Raw genomic sequence first — 23,272 nt, 5'->3', positions numbered from 1 at the left:
AATCAGATTTCACTCACATCAACTTAAGAACCTTTTCAATCTTATCCTTGTGCGGACAAACTTCCTAAACTTAGTGCTTCATCACTTTTTTTGCTATACTGGATTCTTGTCCAACTGATATGTTATCTTGTCTCATGGCTGATGTTATTGAAATTGTTTTCCTTCGTTTGTAGCCTGTTTGTTTCCTTTCTTAATGATTTTTTTATATTAAAAAAAATATTGCTAGCACTCCTCCTTATTTAATGGTTGGTTTGGTTAACTTATTAGATTATACAAGTGCTTAAGACTTGCCCCTAATGTCAATAGATTCTACCAAAGTATCAAAGGAGTCTAACTTAGTTGATTGAATAATGTGCATGAGTTGTTGTTAACTTTTTAATGAGTTTGATTCTTATGTATAAAAAATGATTATAAATCCTCTTTGTGAATTGTAGTTAAACAACAAAATATTAGTAAATAAATCCTCTGTGTATGAAAATTAATCATCAAAAAAGTAATAAAGTTTGAGAGCTAGAAGTTCTTAAAAATCTAATAAATAAAAAATTATTTAAAGGCAAAATGATTAAATTACTTTCCCTGCTTACTTAAACTATTGGACATCACATCTAATAAAAGGAGACTATTATTTTCACCGCCTAAATTTTTATTGACACTACCATTTTTATAGTGAAAAGATAAAATTGCTCCTAAGGCAGTTTCTTCCCACCCCTTCCCCTTCCCCTCCCCCTTCTCCCTTCCCCATTCGCCCAACCCTTCTTCTCCCCACCCCTTCTCACTCAAACTCCCCCCTCCCCTTCCCTTCATTTCTCAACCCCCCCCCCCCCCCCCACCATCTCCCCTTCCCTCTAAATGTTTCTCACTTTGTCTCCTCTCTCTCTTATTTCTCTCTTCTTTGAGCCACAAACTCCTTCCTCTCACACGTCTTTCTCCCCTTCTCCCTCACATTTTTCCTTCAAACCCATAAGCCCTTTAATTTTTTTTTCATTTTTTTGTGCACGACAAAAATATAACCCTATTGTGTTTCTAAACCCCGAATATAACAAAATCATAATTTCGTTATTTTTTTATTTTTAAAAATAATGACATAAATACAAATCCGTTATATTTTGATTTTAGAAACACAACAAACCATATTTTCATTATGTGATTTCATTAAATTTTTTCACCCCAATTGCATAACGAAAACATGATTTTGTTGTACAATTTTCTCAAGATGTTTTGGAATATGACTAAAGTACACCCATATGGGTAATGCTAGATAAAAGTGTTAGTTTGGTTCAATATTCATTCTAGGGTTGTCGTGGGCCAACAATTTAGTTCTCAATATATGATATTTAATCTTTCAAACATTGAAAGATATAAATATAATTTCTATTTTGAAGTATAATTTGATGAAATAACAAATTTGATGTCTTATGTTATAACAAGTGAAACTTTAAGATACAAAATAAGTAATTTAGTATTTTTGCAAATAAATTATAATTATTTATTTAAAACATTAATTTAAATAACAATTGATAAACTGTGAATGAGAACATAAGAATAAAATAATAATTGTAAAAATCCATACTCATTACATCAATACGAAATCTAGTTTGATATAATATTTTCAATGGCTTATAATGAGAAGTTTTACCAATCTTCACTCACAAAATTAAGATGACAGGTACAGAGAAAAAAATTGTAATTGCAAGATTGTTGATAAAAAAAATTTATGGTCTCGTTTGTTTTATAAAACTATTTCATATTTAAAGCATTTTACTATTGAACAATTCCCTTTTGCCACTACGAATTTCGAGCAACAAATACTTTACGTTGGACAAGGTAAATATGCCAATTCCTTCCCATTCGTTGGATCGCTTGTTTTTATAATCTATCACAAACGTCATATCTAGAAGAAAAAGGAATTCTCAATATTGTTTATCACAAGCTGTCTACTAGAAGTTGATGTCTATTACCCTTTTTTTTAATTATGTCTAATAAATCAACAAAACACCCCGAATAAGAATAGTTACCACCATATAAAATTCCGATAGTAAGTAATGGCCGACAAATCAGTTATCTCACTAATTAAACAATTGACGTTACAAAATTATCTACGGATGACTACGGAAAATATTGCAGCTTCTGTCATTAAGGTTAGCAGCCATGATCAAGGCATGGTAATGTTGCTGCACAAAAGCCTTAAAAGTACATTTGCTCCATCCCACATACACAACAGGGTATGTGAGGAGCGAGACTGAATAATCAAAGAAACCATTATCTTCATTAACTTCTCCAATCTCATCATAGATATTTAGACCAAGCACCAATAGCGGGTAGCAACTGTTTACTCCAGAGCAAGACTTTGGCTTGTGCAACTGAGGCATTTTATGACTCAGTAGGAGCATCTTCGCCAGGCAAGCCGAATATCCGAAGATTCCGGTCCATTGATCCCACTGCTATGTATTTAGAATCTGAACCAAATTTTACACACGTGTTCTTCCCTGATAACAAAGGTTCAAGTTGTGTATTATTAACTGGACAAACAAGAAACCATCTAACTCTGAAGGAATAATAAACAACGGGAAAAAAAGTATAACCTGTTCCGGATAAATCAGGGAAGGTTTTGATACAGTTCCATTCAGATTTTACATTTGCAACTTGGTAAATCCTGCATAAGTTAACAGGCACTGGAAATCAATTTCAGGTATAAAAAAACAAACGTATGGGATTGACAAACTAACAAGCTTGAGAAGATTTTTTCTGTAACATTCTAAAACAGTCACTAAATAAATCTAGTACTAGACAGTTTTCTTCACCTTATATCAGAGCCAGCAACTGCTAGGTAGGATCCACTGTGATCAAACTCCACTGCAAGATACAGAAAATTAGATGAAGGGCTTTTGAGATGAGAGTAAACTATCTTTTTAGTCCCTAAAGTTATTAGAATTTCTGCTTTTAGTCCCTTATCTTTTTTTTCATCCTTACTTTTAATCCTTTAACTTTTTTCCATCTTTACTTTTAATCCTTTTAAGTGACTAAAATTAAGGGACTAAAAGTAAGGACGGAACAAAGTTAAGAGACTAAAAGTCAGGAAAAACAAAAGTTAAAGGACTAAAAACAAATGGAAAAAAGTTCATGTACTAAACAGAAATTTTAAAAAGTTTAAGGACTAAAAAGATAGTAAACCCTTTGAAGTATGTACAACTTCCTAACCGGTATTATATAAATAGGTTATATGGCCATCAACAAGTGAAAATGAATACCGGAGCTCGTCGGTGTTTCTGAATCATATGGAGCAAAATTCCTGAAGTTCTTCAATTTACGTAGATCCCAAAGCTTAACACCATCATGAGCAGCAGTCTGTAGAATTTAAGAATACAATTAAAAATACTGTATAAAACAATCATCATACTTACTCGTTACATTTTCTTGCATACCGCAAGGAAGTATCCATTCTCAGAGAAAGATATGGCAGTTACTGGCCCAGCATGTCCATCAAACCTAGCAACATTTGCCTACAACCAATGGAGGAAGGTAAGAACATAACAGTGAATATTAAAATTAAACTTTAAACAAAGTATAAGAAAAATTGTTTACCTGACTTTTTACGTCCCAAATCTTGACAAGAGATTCTGTGGTGCCGGTTCCAAGAATAAGACCATCAGGATGAAAAGCTGCAGAAGTGTACCCTTCAGAAGAACCTGAAGTGTCATAAACCTACACAACTCGTATCATTAATTGTCTGATTCAGAACTTCTGTAGGAAAGACTGAAGGAAAGGTTTAAATCTATAACTTACGTAAGATAGATTTTAAAGAAATTAAAAAAAAATATATCCACTTTCTTCAGACACCTCTACTAAACCATCTCATAGAACTTTGCTAGTGCTGTAAACACTTAACTTTCACATTCTGGCAAAAGAAAAGTACACCACTAAAAAAAGTTTCATGTGCATGCATAGTTCTTTCCCTTTTATTGCTGGTATTACAGCAAAAACAAGAGATCATACCTGAGTCAGACATGTCCCTGAAGAAAGTTCATAAAAGCACCAAGAGCCGTCAAGTGAAGCAGTCACAAAGTAATTATTGGTTGCATGGACAGTGACAGCTTGCACCTGAAAAATTGGAAAGGCAAATCATTCTTGCATCAGAAGAAGTGCGTAAACAAGACGAGTAAAATTTGACAGGTTCGGGAAAGCCATATATTTAGTAGAAGCATCATTTAAGAAGAGCAATCTTAAAGGCATGCAATTTCAAGGTTTTATACACAACAAAATTTACAATGAATTGCGGATATTATATTTCAAACTGATTACAAGAGGTACTCAACTGAAAAGAAGCAACTACAGTTATACAGACAAGTATTTGACCAGCTGTTATGAGCATTTATAAAAGCAATAGGTACACCAAAATCCAATGATGATGTAAAGCTAAAACATATCAAAACCTAGCAGTCAAGAGTTTCTGGCAGTTAAATGGTTGTTAGGATCTTTACAATATTGAAATTATCAGGGTTTAGGTAGGGAAGGAGGAACAGGGGAATAGAGATTCTAACTAATTTTCTTGAGCATGTGATACCATATGTGTGATGGATATTTATACAGAGGATAAAACATTAGCATCTATTTGTACTAGTACTAGACTCCTGATAATCCTATAAATCCAGAAAATAACCAAACTGAATCTAGGGCACAAAATGATCATCCAGGTTCAGAGACAAGGGCAAAGTTACATATGGGGTCAGAGAGAAAGGCCAAACCAAGTTTGGAGTTGGGGGATGAAGATGGATCAAACTGCATCTGATACTTGAAATGGGAGCCAAACTACATTTAGAACTAGACATGGCAGTCAGTCTATGGGAGGGTCAAAATGGAGCCAATCTACAAGCTAAACAATGCCCATCAGTGTAACAAAACAGGCTGAAACAGACAGAGTGCATAATGGTTTTGGCGGTAATTGAGTTCCACAAGCTTAACACAACATAAGGGAGAAACTATTCTCAAAGTGGATACAGCATGTTCTGATGCCATATCATGAACCAGCTATCCCAAAAGCTTAAGCTAATAGGTGAAGATACCTGATGCCCCCTTATGCAAGAGCACTTTGGGCTTCAAGCATGGTCAACACATAGAACCACCTACCTTCTGCTTAAATTAAAAGTTTTATTGAAATTCCTGTACACCAAATCAATGGGATAGTGATTTAATATAGATCTGAAAGATACAGGACAGACATGATTAATCTATTAGACTTGTTACCTGTTAGCTATGCTTGCTTTGTTTTAGCATTGTCAATGATTAACAAGCTGAAAATGAACATTCACTGTGGTGATTAGTGATATATGAGCACAAATTATGGAAAATAGCTTCCACTGAAATTGATGGAACACTCACCACTCACATCCCACGACTCTCCTATGACTGTTTATGTGGTAAAATCCAACTTTGTAAGAGAAGATGTCTAAGGTGATGCAGAATGCATTTAGTGATATAGATGAGCACAAATTATGGAAAATAGCTTCCACTGAAATTGATGGAACACTCACCACTCACATCCCATGACTCTCCTATGACTGTTTGTGGTAAAATCCAACTTTGTAAGAGAAGATGTCTAAGGTGATGCAGAATGCATTGCAGAGACTTGCAGCAATGGTGAATTACAGAGCAGCAGAGTAAGAAACTAAATAAGATGTTGTCACCATCATAGTTGACAATACCGGCGTAACGGGGCAGAGCGACCGACCCCAAAAGTGGGATAGCAGGATGACCGCTATTCTAATGTTTTTTTTTGTGTTAAATAATTAATAATATATATATATATATATATATGTGTGTGTGTGTGTGTTCAAAAACAGAAATATATATATATATAAGTTTTTAATATTATAAAATTATGATATTATTATATTTATTTAATATTATTTCTATATTATTTAATTATTAACATTATTATTATATATTAATATTGTTTGGCTACAATTTAACTAGATATGTTAAACTTTAAATCAATACCTTAATCAATTGAATAATCAATCAACTTTTAAAAACCTTGCTTTTAAGCTTAGAATCCATGGTCAACGAACTCGCCTCTACACATATATACTCATATACTCAACCTTCACCTATTGTCTTCCTTTTCATTTTCTATTCAATTTTTTTGTTATCATGTACATTGTTACTTTCTCTATGGTTCTTTTCTATTTTTCCTTCTTATCCCTATGTTCCCCCTACTTACATATATACCTAAAAAATGTGGTTCTTTTCTATTTTTCCTTTCTTATCCCTATGTTTTCAACCTAGCTCGTGGGCATACATAGTAGCAGCCAGCTAATTCCCTGCGACATCGACTTCACACCAACCTACAAGCTCCACACAACACCACTCACTTTTTCACTCCTCAATAGTAGAAGTAACTAAGCACCGTCATTTATATAAAGGGCACCATTCATTATGTACACATCACCACAATCTAGCTCCCTCATTCTCTCTCCAAAGAAGGAACACATCACAATGGACTACGGAAGGTTGGGACCCTCTGATCTTGGTGGCTCCTCGCGCCTCAACTCTCTAAGATCTTCCGGGAGGAAAAAGATTGTGTTGTTGTCACTCTTTGCTGTCTTATTAATAGTTGTGTCCGCTGTTACTGCAGTTGCCGTCCGCTCTCACACTAAAAATACCAAAGCGGATGGAACTAGTCTCGAGAAGTTCACACAGGCGATTTCAAGTGAGATCAATCATTTCTTAGCATTGTCTCTTTCAAGGGGCATCTGGAAAAGGAGGGTTCGCCGGATAAACACACATCTGAGTCTTTTGTCTCTCTCTCTTTGGGAAGAAGAAAGCAAAAGAAGCAACACAGAACAAAACCACCGAACCCACTTAGAACCACCAATGCTTCTAAGTAGCGGCACAAAAAATCGCTCTGCAACCCGTGCCACTCCGCCGCGACCCGAAACCGTGCCGCTACACACGTGTCCGTCGCGGATGGGTGTCGCTCCGCCGCTATAGCGGCCCTACGGCCGCTATTGACAACTATGGTCACCATGAGTTTTTAAGTGTTAGAGAGAAGTCTTAAATTCAGTTAGTTGTAAAAACTGTTTGTGGTTACTATTAGCTGTCTCTTCTTAGTTAGTTAGTATGCTGTGATTCTGTTAGTTACTAACAGAATCAGTTAGTAATTGTTAGAGTCAGAGTTAGGCCTCATTGTGAACTCTGCTCTATATATAGACCTTTGTTGTAATCATCAAATCAATAATGAAAACACAATTATGATTTCTATCAGTTCTCTATCTCTCTCTAAATGTAACATGGTATCAAGAGCCTTCTGATTCTTCCACAAGCGTGGCAAGATCCTCCATTTCTTTCCTCTTTCCTCTTTCCTCTGAATCTTCCCTTCTTCAATGGATTCCCAACGTCACACACCTCGTACACCACCAATCTTGGCGACACCCAACTCAACAATCACACCTCTATCTTCTTTCAACTACAAGATTTCTGTCAAATTAGATGCAACAAACTATCTTGTATGGCTGCAACAGATTGAACCAGTCCTAAGGGCTCATCGCCTTCATCGTTTCTGTGTCACTCCTGAGATACCTCCTCAATACACTTCGGAACACGATCGCCTTGCCAATATTGAAAACCCAGCTTTCAGCAACTGGGAATTACAGGACCAGCTCCTCTTAGCATGGCTGCATTCATCTCTTTCCCCTGCCATTCTTCCTTCTGTCATTGGTTGCAAGCACACATTCCAACTCCGGGAAAATATCCATCAATCCTTTCAATCGAAAACCAAGGCTCAGGCGCGACAATTGCGAACTCAGCTACGCACCACGAAGAAAGGATCATCTTCAATCTCTGAATTCTTGGCAAAAATCAAACACATTTCAGATTCGTTGACATCAATTGGTGAGTCTGTTTCCCTTCAAGATCAACTTGATGTGATTCTTGAAGGTCTTCCTAATGAATTTGAAAGTCTCGTAACCCTAATCAACTCAAAGATCGAATGGTTCGATTTAGAGGAAATTAGGGCCCTTCTTCTGGCTCATGAGCAGCGATTGGACAAGGTGCGTATCACTGAAGAAGCTGCATCCCTCAATTTTACTCAATCTCAGCCAAATTCAAAAACCCCCAATTCTGTGAACCCTAATTCTACGACAGAAACCCAGATTGCTCCTCAAGCCAATTGGACAACTAGAAACTCAAATTCAGGCAATTACGACTCTCAAAACAACAATTTCAAGAACAACAATCAATCTAGAGGTCGTGGAGGAAGAAATGGCCGTGGCAATCGTGGTGGTCGTGGGGGTCGTTCCACTGTTCAGTGTCAAGTCTGTCATCGCACAGGCCATGATGCTTCCTACTGTTATCACAGGTTTAATGCTGCTTATGGAAGCAATCAACCTTATGTTCATGGCAACCCTTATCAGTATGTAAGGAACACTACACCAAATAACAACAATTGGGCTCAAAGTAACCCTCAGTGGCAGCAAGCAGCACCTCAGGCCAACTTCACTGGATATGCACCTCAGACCAATTTCACTGGTTATGCCATGCACCCTACCATGAACAACAATCTTGACACAGCTGCTACTCAGCATGTTACTCTCATGCAACCTCCTCCAGGCTCTGCTCCTCCTCCTTCTCACCTTGAGCACATATTCCTTGGCAATGGTCAAGGTTTGCGTGTCACTGGAATTTCCTCTTATGCTTTTCCTTCACCTTCTCATCCTCATCATACATTGCATTTAAATAATGTTTTGCATGTTCCTAGCATCAACAAAAATCTGATCAATGTTTCAAAATTTGCATCTGATAATAATGCATACATTCAATTTCATCCATCTCACTTTGTCATGAAATCTCAGGACAATGATCAAATCTTGCTTCAAGGAAAATTGGACAAGGCTGGACTTTATCCCATTCACTCTCAGTCATCAACTACTTCTAGTCTTTCTTCTAGACACCATTCTGTTCATTCTATTGTAACTAGTCACAATGACTTGTATTTTCAATGGCATCACAGGCTAGGCCATACAAATCTAGACACTATGAATAATGTCTTGAAATCATGTAATATGCCTACATTCAATAAAAACAAAACTGATTTTTGTATCTCTTGTTGTCTGGGCAAGTCACACAGATTGCCTTCCCAACTGTCTCAAAGCACTTATAATTCTCCACTTGAGTTAATTTATTGTGATTTATGGGGTCCAACCCCCATGCAGTCCTCTATGGGCTACAAATACTACATCTCATTCATTGATGCTTTTAGCAAATATATTTGGGTCTATTTTCTTCATGACAAATCAGAAACACTTACTATTTTCAAACAATTCAAAGCATTAGCTGAATTACAGCTTAACACTAAGATAAAAGCCATTCAATCTGACTGTTGGGGGGGGGGGGGGGGGGGGTGAATTCAGAAGTTTTACATCATATCTCAGTCAGTTAGGAATCATTCATCGCATTATCTGCCCTCACACCCACCATCAGAATGGTGTGGTCGAAAGAAAGCATAGGCACATTGTGGAGATGGGCCTCTCCTTACTCTCCCACTCCTCTCTCCCTTATCATTACTGGGACCATGCTTTTCATACTGCTGTGTACATCATAAACAGACTCCCTGCATCTCATAATCATTGCATTCCCCTCAAAGTTCTATTCAATAATGTTCCTGATTATAACTTCCTCAGAGCCTTTGGTTGTGCTTGTTATCCTCTTCTAACCCCTTACAACAATCCTAAGTTCCAATACAGGTCAAAAGAATGCATCTTTCTGGGCTATTCTACTTCTCACAGGGGTTACAAGTGTCTTGACAATAAGTCTGGCCGCATCTATATCTCCAAGGATGTGTTGTTTAATGAGAAGCACTTCCCTTATCAAATCACTCCACCTACCACTTGCTCTCCTAACCAAACAGTCACATCAGCAGCTCCCCTTGGAGTTGTCAACCATATTCCCCTACAAACTCCTCACACACCAAACAATCTCACACCAAACAACCAACCTACTCCTCACATACCAACTACCTTTCCCAGCCACACATCTTCACCATACATCAGTGCCTCTGCCTCTCCAACTCCAACCTTACCCTCCACAGCTTCCTCCACCATTGATCCTAACTCCACTCCCACTTCCTCTCCTTCACCTACAACCAACACTCATCATATGCTTACAAGATCCAAAACTGGCCATCTCAAACCTCCTCTCTTTCCCACAATCAATCTAACAACCACTGAACCAACCACTGTGCAGCAAGCTCTTTCATCTATCCACTGGACTGAAGCTATGCAACAAGAGTATCAAGCTCTTCAAGCTAACAAAACATGGAGCTTGGTACCTCTTCCTCCTCATAAAAGAGCCATCGGGTGCAAATGGATTTTCAGGATCAAAGAGAACCCGGATGGTACCATAAACAAATATAAAGCACGCTTGGTCGCCAAAGGATTCAACCAGAAATATGGTCAAGATTACAGTGACACCTACTCTCCAGTGGTGAAACCAATCACAGTGAGAACTGTCCTCACCATTGCTCTTACTTCCAAATGGCCCCTTATTCAACTTGATGTCAACAATGCCTTTCTTAATGGGCAACTCCATGAAGATGTCTACATGCAACAACCTCAAGGCTTTATTCAGGGTGAATCCACTCTTGTATGCAAACTTCACAAGGCAATATATGGTTTAAAACAATCCCCAAGGGCTTGGTATGAGAGTTTGACAAATACTCTCATCTCCTTTGGTTTTCAACAATCCAAGTGTGATCCCTCTCTTCTCATATTCAACAAACATGGCTGCTGCCTGCTTATTCTCATTTATGTAGATGATATAATCATCACGGGTTCCTCCAACACTGCTATTAACCTCATTGTGAACAAGTTGAATGATACCTTTTCTCTTAAGCAGCTTGGCACTCTTGAGTACTTTCTGGGCATAGAATGCAAGCTTACTCCATCTGGTGCTCTTCATTTATCTCAAGCTAAATACATTAGAGATATACTTCACAGAGCAAGCATGGAAGACTGCAAAGGGATTTCCACTCCTTTACCTGCAAATCTTAAGTTGTCCAAAACTGGTGCTGACCCCTTTGACAACCCCACTTTGTACAGAAGCATTGTAGGAGCCCTGCAGTATGCTACAATTACCAGACCTGAACTTGGATACTCAGTCAGCAAGGTGTGTCAGTTTTTCGCTCAGCCACTGGTCTCTCATTGGAGTGCAGTCAAAAGGATCTTAAGATACTTAAAGGGCTCCATTGATCATGGTCTCACCCTTCTGCCTGCCACCACCAGTGCCCCTCTCAGCATTAATGCTTTCTGTGATGCAGATTGGGCCTCTGATATTGATGATAGGAGGTCCACTTCAGGTGCTTGTATCTTTTTTGGTCCTAATCTTGTGTCCTGGTGGTCTAAAAAGCAAACTCTGGTTGCTAAATCTAGTGCAGAGGCAGAATACAGGAGCCTAGCACATGCTGCATCTGAAGTTCTATGGCTCCAGTCTCTTCTCCATGAGCTCAAAGTTCCCATCCCTCCTCCAGTTATCTATTGTGACAACCAAAGTGCTGTTGCTATTAGTCACAACCCTGTGCTTCACTCCAGAACGAAACACATGGAATTAGACATTTTTTTTGTGAGGGAAAAGGTTCTGAACAAGTCTTTGGTTGTTTCCTACATTCCTGCACAACTCCAAGTTGCTGACATACTTACCAAATCACTCAGCAAGCATTTGTTCTACAACTTCCGCTCCAAACTCAGAGTACTTAGTACTGCTGAGCTTGTGGGGGGAGTGTTAGAGAGAAGTCTTAAATTCAGTTAGTTTTCAGTTAGTTGTAAAAACTGTTTGTGGTTACTATTAGCTGTCTCTTCTTAGTTAGTTAGTATGTTGTGATTCTGTTAGTTACTAACAGAATCAGTTAGTAATTGTTAGAGTCAGAGTTAGGCCTCATTGTGAACTCTGCTCTATATATAGACCTTTGTTGTAATCATCAAATCAATAATGAAAACACAATTATGATTTCTATCAGTTCTCTATCTCTCTCTAAATGTAACATTAAGCATGAAGAATTTTGTTTGAGGTTTAGGCTATGAAACACGGACACTCCAGCCCCTTGCCGTGTCCGGTGTCCGACACGACACCGACGTCCGTGTCCGGGTTGAGTTTGATGTGTTTGACAGGTGTTCACATGTCCGTGTCCGGTGTCCATGTCAGTATTGGTGCTTCATAGGGTTTAGGCCCTTTAGGGAACTTGGGGGAGTGAAAAATTAGACGACATTTTGCAGCCAATAAGGGAAAGGTAATTATTTGAGAACTCCTTCACTTGGTTCTAAAGGTGGAGTTGTGGTTTAAAGTATTTCTAGCATCTTTCATTCTCTGTACATTCTTCACTATTATCTATAAAATATTTCTTATTGTACAAAAGAATTCATTTCAAGCCCTACCATCAAACATGGAAAGTTATTATTTCGTACAAAAAAAATAAAATCCTATCCTATAAAATAATCTTACCAGCTACCAAATATATTGAAACCACTATCACACAGCAAAGAGCATGGCATCAGCCCACAGGTAAATTTTAGTACCATGACAGCAAAATTATCACCCAAATATTGGGAAACTTGTACATTGTTGAAGAGGAATTCAGATCAAATTATTTACAAACATCAAATAGGCATATTTGGAAGGCTTTTGTAATTAAAGTTGAGCCACTGGAAGAATCAAGTAATGCACCATGCCCTCATCACTTTACCATAAGTTAACCTTAAACTCATGAATAAGCACAACGTAGGCATGCTCCAATTTCACTAATGAAAAAAACACTGAAATTTAGATCTTCAAAAATAGGAGAGAAAATTCTTCCAGCTTATTTTTACAGCAAAATCAGAAAACCTAGATAGGAATGATGTCAGTACACAAAATTATAACTAATTACAAATATAATATGGTAACCTTAGTTTCATTTACCTCAGCTGTATGATCCTTTAAGATGTGCCTGCAGTTGTAGTTACCATCATCTGACCCTTGCCATAGTCGAACTGTCTGCAACATAAAGTCAAAACATTGACCACTGGAATATGCAAAATTAAAACAGCTAACATGTAAACATTAAAGTTGCAGATTAGAGAAAACTGCACTTAACTAATTTGTTTCAGAACTTGCATTTGTACTTTGATAACACTAAGTTGAAAGAATCACATTACTGACTACTAGCTGATGACCAGAGACAAGAAAAACATGCTTGGACAAACCCCACAGAAACACTAATGTAAACCTTTCGATCAAATTGGATAAAGTTACACCTGCAAGTATTAGTCTTAGCACCAAACTAAATCTTTTCAGTTTCCTGGGTGCTTATGAATTCACATTTACAAGTCATATTCATCATTTTCTGTTGGTCGAACAAGTATGATAGTCAAAAGAATTTCCATTTACGAAAACAAAATGCAAAAGTAAATTGCAAGAGACTGAAAAATATTGAATGGACAGGGGGTCACAGTTCTCACACAACTTCACAAATTTGTATTAATTTTACTATGCAAAAAGCAAGCTCAGGAGAAAACAATGAAAGCAGCAATGCATGAATGGAACTTGTGTGTCATGTTATACAATGTCTGCTCCTGGGTGGAGAAAGATGATCAAGGCCTCATTTGGAAGAGCTTATTTGCAGCTTATTTGTACTAAAATGACATAACCACTAGTGTGAGTGTTTTGGAGAGCTTATGAAAATAGCTTATTATATGTCCATAAGCTGTTTACACCTTATTTCAAGGAGCTATCCAAAATAGCTTATGGCTTTAATAAAAACAATTTAACCCTAATATTTCCTCTTCGGTTATGAGTTAAAAACACTTTCTACACAAGTACTTACACAATTAATTTGTTTATCCAAAAGGATCCAAAATAAAATGGTTCTAACTTCCAAGCATTTAAACCTATAGTAAAGGATAGCAATTTTACCTTATCTGCTGAAGCAGTTAAGAATGATTCACCCTGAGCTACAAACTTTACACTGGTCACCTACCAAAAGCACCCATAATCAGCAAAAGAAGTTGAAGAAAAGATAACTCCGGTCATTCCAACTAAAATGAAACCTTTTTAGAGTGACCACTGAGCGTAGCTAATATCTGTCCTGATGGTCGGTCAAAAATAACAGCATTTGTATCAATACCTCCAGTTGCAATTAAATCCTGTAAACAGAGAAAGGGATGATCCTGGATTAGCACCCATTAGTTTTCTAGTTTTTTTTTTTTTTTGAAAAACAGAGAGCCTTTTTGCATGTTTCCACTATGTATACAAGTTAAAAGAAATACCTTAGAATAAAGGATATCAAGAGATATAATCCCTTGTTTGTTTGTTTTGTGAAAGGGGTGACTAGATATCTGGGTATATGCCTCTAGAGCTTCAACAGGAGCCAAAGTTGCAGGAATCTGAAACAAACCAAAGAAAAATATGCACAAACAAGTGCAAACATTAAAATATACAATTTACAATTAGAAACACCAAATAAATAATTGAAATATGCCACAAAAGTTTATATACATACATTGATACACATACATACACACATATAATAATTTTAGAAGGCAAGTCAAAACCAGTAAAAAGGAATACTAAAAATTCAATATATCCAACTTATCCAAAGCTCTAAGCAAAACCGAGCTCAAAATGAAGAAAAAAGATATTAACCTGAGGAAACAATTGAAAATATAAATATATATCAGAGAGTACCTGTCGCTTCTTTCTCTGCTGGGAAAGAGAAGCATTGCAATCAGTTAGCTCGGAAATTATGCTAGAAGATATTCCAGGATGAATTTTCTTTGCACCAGGAGCCAGATCCTCATCCTCAGCAGCTAAATGTAAAAAGATAATTCAAATAAACAATTGAAACAAAAAAAAATAAAGAACTAATAGCCACTGGGGAAAAATATCCTTAAGAAAGTTTTAAATGTAAGCTTCTGAAAACTTTCATCTATAACATTAATGGGGTAAGCAAAAGTGTTAAAGTATTGTGTATTGTAGCTGTATGCCTGTATGTAGAAAGCTGTATTGTGGAGACAGCTGTATTGTGTAAGTGTAAACAGCTGTCTCCCTCTCTTTGTACCCTATATATATATATATATATATAGTAAACAATGAAAAGTAGATTGAATGTGTGAGAATACACACAAAATTCAATTCTCATGTTGGTATCAAAGCGGATAACCGTTTTGTTTGTCTCCGGTCACCGTCCGCCGTCATCCACCACCTTATCTTCCGGCGATCCCAGGGTTGGGTGCACCTTGAAGAGTGTGACTCACCCCTGGAAGTCACGTGGCCAAAATCTCAGCCACGCACCTCCACGTGCCGCCACCAATCCACGCCAATTTCGGCGCGTGACGACCACGCGCCGCCCTCTGGTAACCGGAAGCTCACCGGACTAGTTCCAACAGCTTCGTCGTCTCCTTCTGGGCACGTTTCAATCCCTGTTTTCTGGTATTGACAGCTTGATCGTTCCAGCCCTTGCATTCTCTTCTCCTTCTCCGTTAGGGCTTCGTCTTTTTTATCAGAAATGACCTCTGTCAGTCCTGTGTTCTTCTTCTCTAGAACCCCCACCATCACTATTGCAAAACTCAACTGGAAGAACTACTTTTCTTGGTCTGCCTAAGTGGAGTTGTGGTTTCTTGGCCAAGGATATCATGACCACTTGGAAAAAGGAGCTAGTGCTGTCCCAAACAACAAGAAATCTGAGTGGGAAAAACTTGACTTTCAACTATGTGTTGTGTTGTGGCAATCTGTTGAGCCGGATGTTTTGGAAATCCTTAGATCATTCAAAACATGTTGCTCTTTTAGGAAGAAGGCCCAAGAGATATTTGCCAATAATATTGAAAGTTTTTTTATGCAACCCAAAAAGTTGCTACACTCAAACAGATCAGCCATGATATGATTGCACATATAGGTAAAGCTCGAGCGGTAGTGGAAGAGTTAAAAAGGTTTCTTGTGGCTGATTCTTTGGAGGAAGTAAATGGGAAGCTGGACAAGCTTTACATGGTTCTTATTTTGAGAGGCCTACATTCAGATTTTGATCATGTACGTGATCAAGTCCTTGCTGGTGATCAAGTTCCGTCAATGGACTCTCTAGTTACTAAACTTCTTCCTGTGCCCCATGTGTTGAAAGATGAAAACTTAGCTGAAGTCGTAGAAACATCAGCCATGGTTGCACCTCGTAGAAGAGGAGGAAGTCGTAACAACAGAGGAGGTCGCGGTGGAAGGAGTGGATGTCCTCAATGCACCTATTGCAAGAGGATGGGTCATACTTAAGAAAATTGTTACTCCTTACATGGCTTTCCTGACAAGGTAGCAAATGTATCTAAATCAGAAAAATCAGAGTCTAAGTTTTCTAATGAGGAGTACCTAGAATATTTGAAGCTTAAATCTGAAAAATCCAACAACCAAGCTCAATCCTCCTCGGTACCATGTGTTTCAACAACATGTATCTCTCAATCTATGGAAGGTTCTAGTTCTTGGATACTTGACTCAAGTGCCTCTGATCATATCTCTGGTAACAAATCATCTTTTTCGTCTATCTCTTTTCCAAAAACTCCTTACTTTGTTACTGTGGCCAGTGGGTCCAAAGTTGCATCTCAAGGAATTGGTCAAGTATCTTTGTTTCCTTCATTAAAGTTGAACTCTGTATTATTTATTCCTCATTGTTCCTACAACTTAATCTCATTAAGTCAGCTGACTCGTTCGTTAAATTGCTCAATAACCTTTTATGTTAATTCTTTTGTTATTCAAGAACATGGTACGGGTCATCTGATTGGAGAAGAACGTGAATCACGAGGACTTTATTACTTAAAATCCAACCTTCCAGTGTCCTGTTTTGCAACTTCAAAGCCCAAGCTTTTGCATGAACGTCTGGGTCACCCAAGTCTACCAAAACTGAAAATGATGGTTCCTAGTCTTAAGAATCTTCAAGTCTTAGAATGTGAATCTTGTCAATTAGGGAAACATTTTTTTTTCTTTTTGCTCAGCAAAAATAGATAATATATATTAATGAAGTACCAGAGGTACTAAATTACAAATATTGGGGTGCCCAACACAAATATGCCCAAGACATTGGTTCCAAAACTAACTAAAATGGAGTCAGGGGTGGAACCACAATGGGCTACCCCAGCTGGAACAAAACTAGATTAGATAAAATTACTGTTACATGAACCCTGCAGAAATGTTACTAGACCATTGGTTAAAATGCATGGAAAAATCCTTCTCTAAATTCCGCAACCATGTCCAAAGTAAGAAAACTGCGTCATCCATAACTTGGTTGCTGTCAAAATCCTCATTGGAGAATATCATCTTATTTCTTTGCTTCCAAATGGTCCACGTGACAACTATCCACCACCATTTCCATCTTTTGGCCCTCAAACCACCTCATTCCTGCATAAAGGACAGCTAGTGTTCGAGACTGCTACTTGTCTTCTGTGTAAATTAATTTTGGTAGGTACCCTATCCCTAATTAACCTCCAAGCAAATATTGCATACTTAAGTGGCACCTTCAATTTCCACAATTCACGATATACACTGTCGTGGATCCCGTCGACTGTCGCTTCCCTCAACAAATTGTAGGCTGATGACCTAACATGCTTCCCTCAATTAGGGAAACATGTTAGGTCATCATTTCCTCAAACTAAAAAAAGATGTAACTCGACTTTCTCTATCATTCATTCTGATATTTGGGGACCAAGTCGTGTCACATCTTTTGGTTTTAGATATTTTGTAACCTTTATTGATGAATTCTCCATATGTACTTGGGTTTATTTAATGAAAGATAGATCTGAACTTTTGCCTATATTTATGCCTTTCTTTAATGAGATTAACCAATTTGAAAAAACTATTAAGATTTTCAAAAGTGATAAAGCTAAAGAGTATTTTTCTCATGATCTATCCTCCTTTTTATCCTCAAAAGGTATTTTACATCAGTCCACATGTCCTCATACACCACAACAAAATGGCATAACAGAGAGGAAGAATCGTCATCTCCTTGAAACTGCACACTCCCTAATGTTAAACTCAAATGTTCCTACACACCATTGGGGAGATGCAGTTCTCACTGCTTGTTTCTTAATAAACAGGATGTCTTCTTCTCTTGAAAATCAGATTTCTCACTCTATTTTTTTTCATGATCCATTGTTTCATGTCTCTTCTAGGGTGTTTGGTTGTACTTGTTTTGTCCATGATCTCTTTCCTGATTTAGACAAACTCTCTGCTAAGGCCATTAAATGTGTCTTTGGGATATTCTCGTCTTCAAAAGGATTACAAGTGTTACTCTCCAACTACAAGACGATACTATCTGTCTGTTGATGTTACCTTTTTTGAGGACACACCTTTCTTCTCGTCCTCCATAGACTATTCTTCTTCCCTTCAGCAAGTTCTTCCAGTCCCATCTCCTGGTCCTATGAGTAATCCCAACCAAAGTGCTACTGGAATCCCATCTCATCCACCAAGTTCAACTGAAGTTGCTCCTCCACCTCATTACATATCAACACAGGACCCAGCAAGTTAGTTCTACAATGCCTGAGTCTTCTTCTCGTGATTCCGATCCTCCTCCAACAGATCCTCAAACCATGGATCCTTCCTCCTCCACTTCTTCTCATAACTCTAATTCAGACTGGCCCATTACCCTCAAGAAAGATACTCGATCTACTCGTAATCCTCATCCTATTTATAATTTCTTGAGTTATCATCGGTTGTCTCCTTCATACTTTTCTTTTGTTTTCTCATTGTCTTCTCTTACTGTTCCTAACAATATTCATGAGGCACTTGATCATCCTGGATGGCGACAGGCCATGATTGATGAAATGCAGGCTCTTGAAAACAATGGTACTTGGGAACTTGTCCCTCTTCCTCCTGGTAAGAAAACTATTGGTTGTAGATGAGTCTATACTATTAAAGTCGGGCCCAATGGTGAGGTTGATCGGCTTAAGGCTCAGTTAGTAGCTAAAGGATACACTCAGATCTATGGCTTTGATTATTGATACTTTCTCTCCTGTAGCTAAAATCACCATTGTTCGACTGTTTCTTGCTATGGCTGCCATGCGTCATTGGCCTCTCCATCAACTTGACATTAAAAATGTCTTCCTTCATGGTGATCTTGAGGAGGAAATTTATATGAAACAACCTACTGAATTTGTTGCTCAGGGGGAGTATGGCCTAGTGTGCAAGCTACACCGATCTCTCCATGGGTTGAAGCAATCTCCTCGAGCTTGGTTTAACAAATTTAGTCATATTGTGCAACTTTTTGGGTTGAAACGAAGTGAAGCAGATCATTCTGTTTTTTATTGTCATACATCTCCTGGAAAGTGTGTTTATCTAATGGTCTATGTTGATGATATAGTGATTACTGGAAATGATGCTATTAATATCTCTCAGCTAAAAGAGCACTTATTCAGCCATTTTTAGATCAAAGACCTGGGATATTTGAAGTACTTTCTTGGTATTGAGGTGGCTCAATCAAGAGATGGTGTTTTGATTTCATAGATAAAGTATGCTCTTAATATACTGGAGGAAACAGGCATGCAAAATTGTAGGCCTGTTGATAGCCCTATGGACCCAAATCTGAAGCTCATGGCAGATCAAAGAGGAATTTACCCTGATCCCGAGAGATACAGGAGACTTGTGGGAAAACTCATTTATCTCACCACTACAAGACCTAATATTTCTTTTGTTGTTGGGGTTGTTAGCCAATTTATGCAAAATCCTCATGTTGATCATTGGAATACCGTTATGCATATTCTCAAATATGTAAAGAAGGCTCCAAGACATGGATTGTTGTATGAAGACAAGGATAACACTCAAGTTTCTGGATATTGTGATGCAGATTGGGCTGGTTGTCCCATAGACAGGAGATCTACCTCAGGATATTGTGTTTTTATTGGAGTAAATGTTATCTCTTGGAAGAGCAAGAAACAAATTGTTGTTGCTCGATTCAGTGCAGAGGCTGAATATCGATCTATGACTATGGTTACATGGGAACTTATGTGGATTAAACAATTTCTCCAAGAGTTGGGATTTTGTGAAGTGGCGCAAATGAAGTTATATTGTGATAATCGGGCAGCTCTTCACATTGCCTCAAATCCAGTATTTCATGAAAAGACTAAACACATAGAGATTGATTGTCATTTCATTCGAGAGAAACTATTGTCCAAGGAGATTATCACTAAGTTCATCAATTTTAATGACCATCCGGCAAATATTTTAACTAAGTCCTTAAGAGGAACTACGATTCAGTCTATATGTCCCAACCTTGGTGCATATGATTTGTATGCTCCAGCTTGAGGGGGAGTGTTAAAGTATTGTGTATTGTAGTTGTATGTAGAAAGCTATATTGTGGAGACAGCTGTATTGTGTAAGTGTAAACAGCTGTCTCCCTCTCTTTGTACTATATATATATATATATATATATATATATATATATATATATAATAGTAAGCAATGAAAAGTAGATTGAATGTGTGAGAATACACACAAAATTCAATTCTCAAGTAAAAGCTTTATGAAAGTTATACTAAACTCAGCCTAAAAAGTAATCTGCAGAATTGCAATATATACAAAAAAGATAACTTGACTATATGATAACGTGAAAACCTCTTTTCCCGTTGCTCAGGACAGGGTCATTTGCTGTTATGGCATTTGGTGCAGAAGCAGGGAACTGCCTTTCTGCTTGTGCAAGTACAGACCTAGCTTCATCTCGTTCCTTTTTTAGTCTTGCAATAACTCGGCAAGCGGCATCATGCTACAGATTAAAACTAATATAAAAAATGGCAGCTCTTACAACGGAATTTAAGCAACAACACTAATATCATTTTGTGATCAATATCACCCAAAGGATCATATTGAAATAAAAAATCAAACAAAGGATTGAAAAGTTCAAAAATAAAATAGTAATACTAAAGCATAACAAGTCAAACAAAAGTTAATAATAAGATAACTTGAACAGCAATTATATCTGAAAAGTAAATACACCTATTTTATAACAAGTTATCCTAAAAAAAAAAAAAAGAACAGACCATTGGGAAAAAAGCATCAGAAAATTGAGAATCCAAAAAGCAAAGAAACCTCAAAGTTTTGGAGATTGCAAACTCAAGGGCTGGGAAATGCAAAGCAGAAGCAGAACTATAAAAGACAATGATTTTTTACATTAATAACTTTGTTGCTCTTACCTGATACAGAGCATGACTCAGCTCCTGTCTTGCTGTGTGCAATTGTTGCTCCAATGCAAAATTAGATAGCATCAATCCATCCCATTCCTACAAATTAGGCAAACCAAATCATCTCAAGTGGAAGCCTAAATAATTACTTTTTTCAACAGAAAGAAGACTACACACATCTAAGCATGTCTAAATATTTATTTGAAAACTTTCTAACATAAACCACCATTAAACTCCCAATAGCAGCATATAATTTTTTTAAAAATGCAGTGGAAAATATTAAGCAAAATATAACAAAAATCATAAAGAATACTGCATAGCATAAATTCCATACATTTTGGAACATTCCAAGCATGCCAGGGATGCTAGCTGCCTGAACAGGTCTGGGTTTCACTATCTGCACAATAAATTATCCTGATTTAATCAGTACATTGCAACTGAAATCTTGATAAGCAAAGAACAGCAAACATGAGGTGCTTAGTCTTGATATAAACTCCTAACTCAATATTAAAATCGTACAACTGATTCCATTACCACCATACCTTGCCTGTCTTGATTGGTACAATGTCATCCATAGTAAGTGGTTCTCCAGTAATTGGACACTTCCCATAATCCTACATAGCAAATTTGAGAACAGAAACTGTCATAAGCAATAATATAGGTATATACAGACAAATAATAAAAACCACTTCAAACACATTAAGTACCTCCGCAATGCCCATTGTATAGCAAAAACAGACACATAATAAAAACTACTTCAAACACATTTCACAAGTAACAAGGTAAAAAAAGCCTCATTTTCCTTCTTTTTCAATACAACACAGCACAAGCAACAGAGGAAAAAATCAATAAAAGATGCAAGGCTTCAAAATCTTCCAAAGCAGAAGTCATATAATAATAGAGCTACTCCAAAAATCTAAATTTCAAATTATATTCCATCCTTTCACAGTCCTATCTTATTAACTTTCACATCCCCTAACCACATGACAAACATAAAATCCGGTTTCTGCACGAGCAAAAAGGGGAAGAATAATTTTTTTTCAAAAAAATATTTTTTAAAGAAAATGGTTTAAAATATTACTTAGGTTAATAACTAAAACCACACGGAATCTGAAATTCCAGTCATGAATCCGAAAAACAAGCTCAAAATTTGACTTCAAGAACTTAAAATGTGTCATTTCTTTCCCATTTCTCATTCCTCAATCAAAACACTTATCCGAACTTGACTTATACTCTTTCCTCACTTTTTTTTCTTATTCCCTCAGTAAATTGAATAAAAAAAATGAAAAAAAGGGTAACCGAGATGTGTCGCTCAATCAAACGCTTCTCGAAGAGGAGACCGGAGTTCCGGGACACGACGGGATCTTCCGGAACTTCGCCGGAGACTGCAAAAACACAGAAAAAAGACGATGTAGAGTCAGATCAGCAAAACCGAACAATTTCATTATAACAAAAAAATCAGAATGAAAGAGAGCCAGCAGCGTAAAATCAGAATAAGAATCAGAAGAGAAGTGGTAGTAACTGGAGCAATTCATGGTTGCAGCGAGCGAGAGAACGAGCGCGAAAGAGAGTTAGGGTTTTGGGTTTTGGGGAGAAGTGTGTGAGTGAGAGGGAAACGGAAGTGAACGAAAGGAACCACCGCAAATGATTCAGAAAGGGTGAGAGAGGTATCTTTTATTACAAGCGGATACGATACTGGATATCCGCCCTGGACGGCCCGGCCCATATGCCCGATCCATTTTCCATTTCGAGTTCTTAACAAAAGAATGTCAACGGGACACATGAGAGGGGCGAGGAGTACTCCCCCACCCACCAACTAACCCCTTGTCCCCAATCTTTGTTGTGAGGGATTTTTTTTCCATTGTACCTGTTCTTGTGGGTCTTTCAAATTAAAAAAAATATATTGTTTAATATAGATAAATTTAAAAAAGACTTAAAAATTTTACCAATAATTTAAAACATTAATTTTAAATTCTAATATAAGTAAATTATAAAATCAATATTTAATGTTTTAATATTTAAAATATAAAATAACAATTAATATAAGGGTAATTATGTAATTTCATTAGACGCGGAGTGATCCCGTCCCATGGGATCTCATACAGGACAAT

General features: G+C 37.3%; 1 protein-coding gene across 1 annotated transcript; it reads right to left on the bottom strand.

Annotated features, from left to right (window-relative positions):
* Nucleotides 1-2,043: 2,043 nt before the first annotated feature.
* LOC100800213 (pre-mRNA-processing factor 19) lies at nt 2,044-22,998 on the bottom strand. Its single transcript, XM_003535940.5, has 18 exons — nt 22,684-22,998; nt 22,461-22,546; nt 21,704-21,775; nt 21,496-21,558; nt 21,174-21,260; nt 20,599-20,746; nt 14,707-14,828; nt 14,289-14,405; nt 14,070-14,165; nt 13,936-13,995; nt 12,943-13,017; nt 3,994-4,098; nt 3,583-3,702; nt 3,423-3,500; nt 3,249-3,345; nt 2,802-2,853; nt 2,583-2,653; nt 2,044-2,486 (listed from the first exon to the last, which is right to left on the bottom strand). The coding sequence occupies exons 1-18, from the start codon at nt 22,694-22,696 to the stop codon at nt 2,371-2,373; spliced, it is 1,578 nt and encodes a 525-aa protein (XP_003535988.1). The 5' UTR covers nt 22,697-22,998; the 3' UTR covers nt 2,044-2,370.
* Nucleotides 22,999-23,272: the final 274 nt, after the last annotated feature.

This window comes from Glycine max, chromosome 10 (genome assembly GCF_000004515.6).
Source record: "Glycine max cultivar Williams 82 chromosome 10, Glycine_max_v4.0, whole genome shotgun sequence".
Lineage (NCBI taxonomy): Eukaryota > Viridiplantae > Streptophyta > Magnoliopsida > Fabales > Fabaceae > Glycine > Glycine max.
Note: the sequence above shows the minus strand (reverse complement) of the source record. Positions and strands in the feature narration are given on the sequence as shown.

Coding starts and splice junctions, on each gene's coding strand:
- LOC100800213 (XM_003535940.5), bottom strand. Junction 13,996..14,069: donor TCAGTGGTCACTCTAAAAAG/GTTTCATTTTAG, acceptor TGCTTTTGGTAG/GTGACCAGTGTAAAGTTTGT. Junction 3,501..3,582: donor TTTGGGACGTAAAAAGTCAG/GTAAACAATTTT, acceptor CATTGGTTGTAG/GCAAATGTTGCTAGGTTTGA.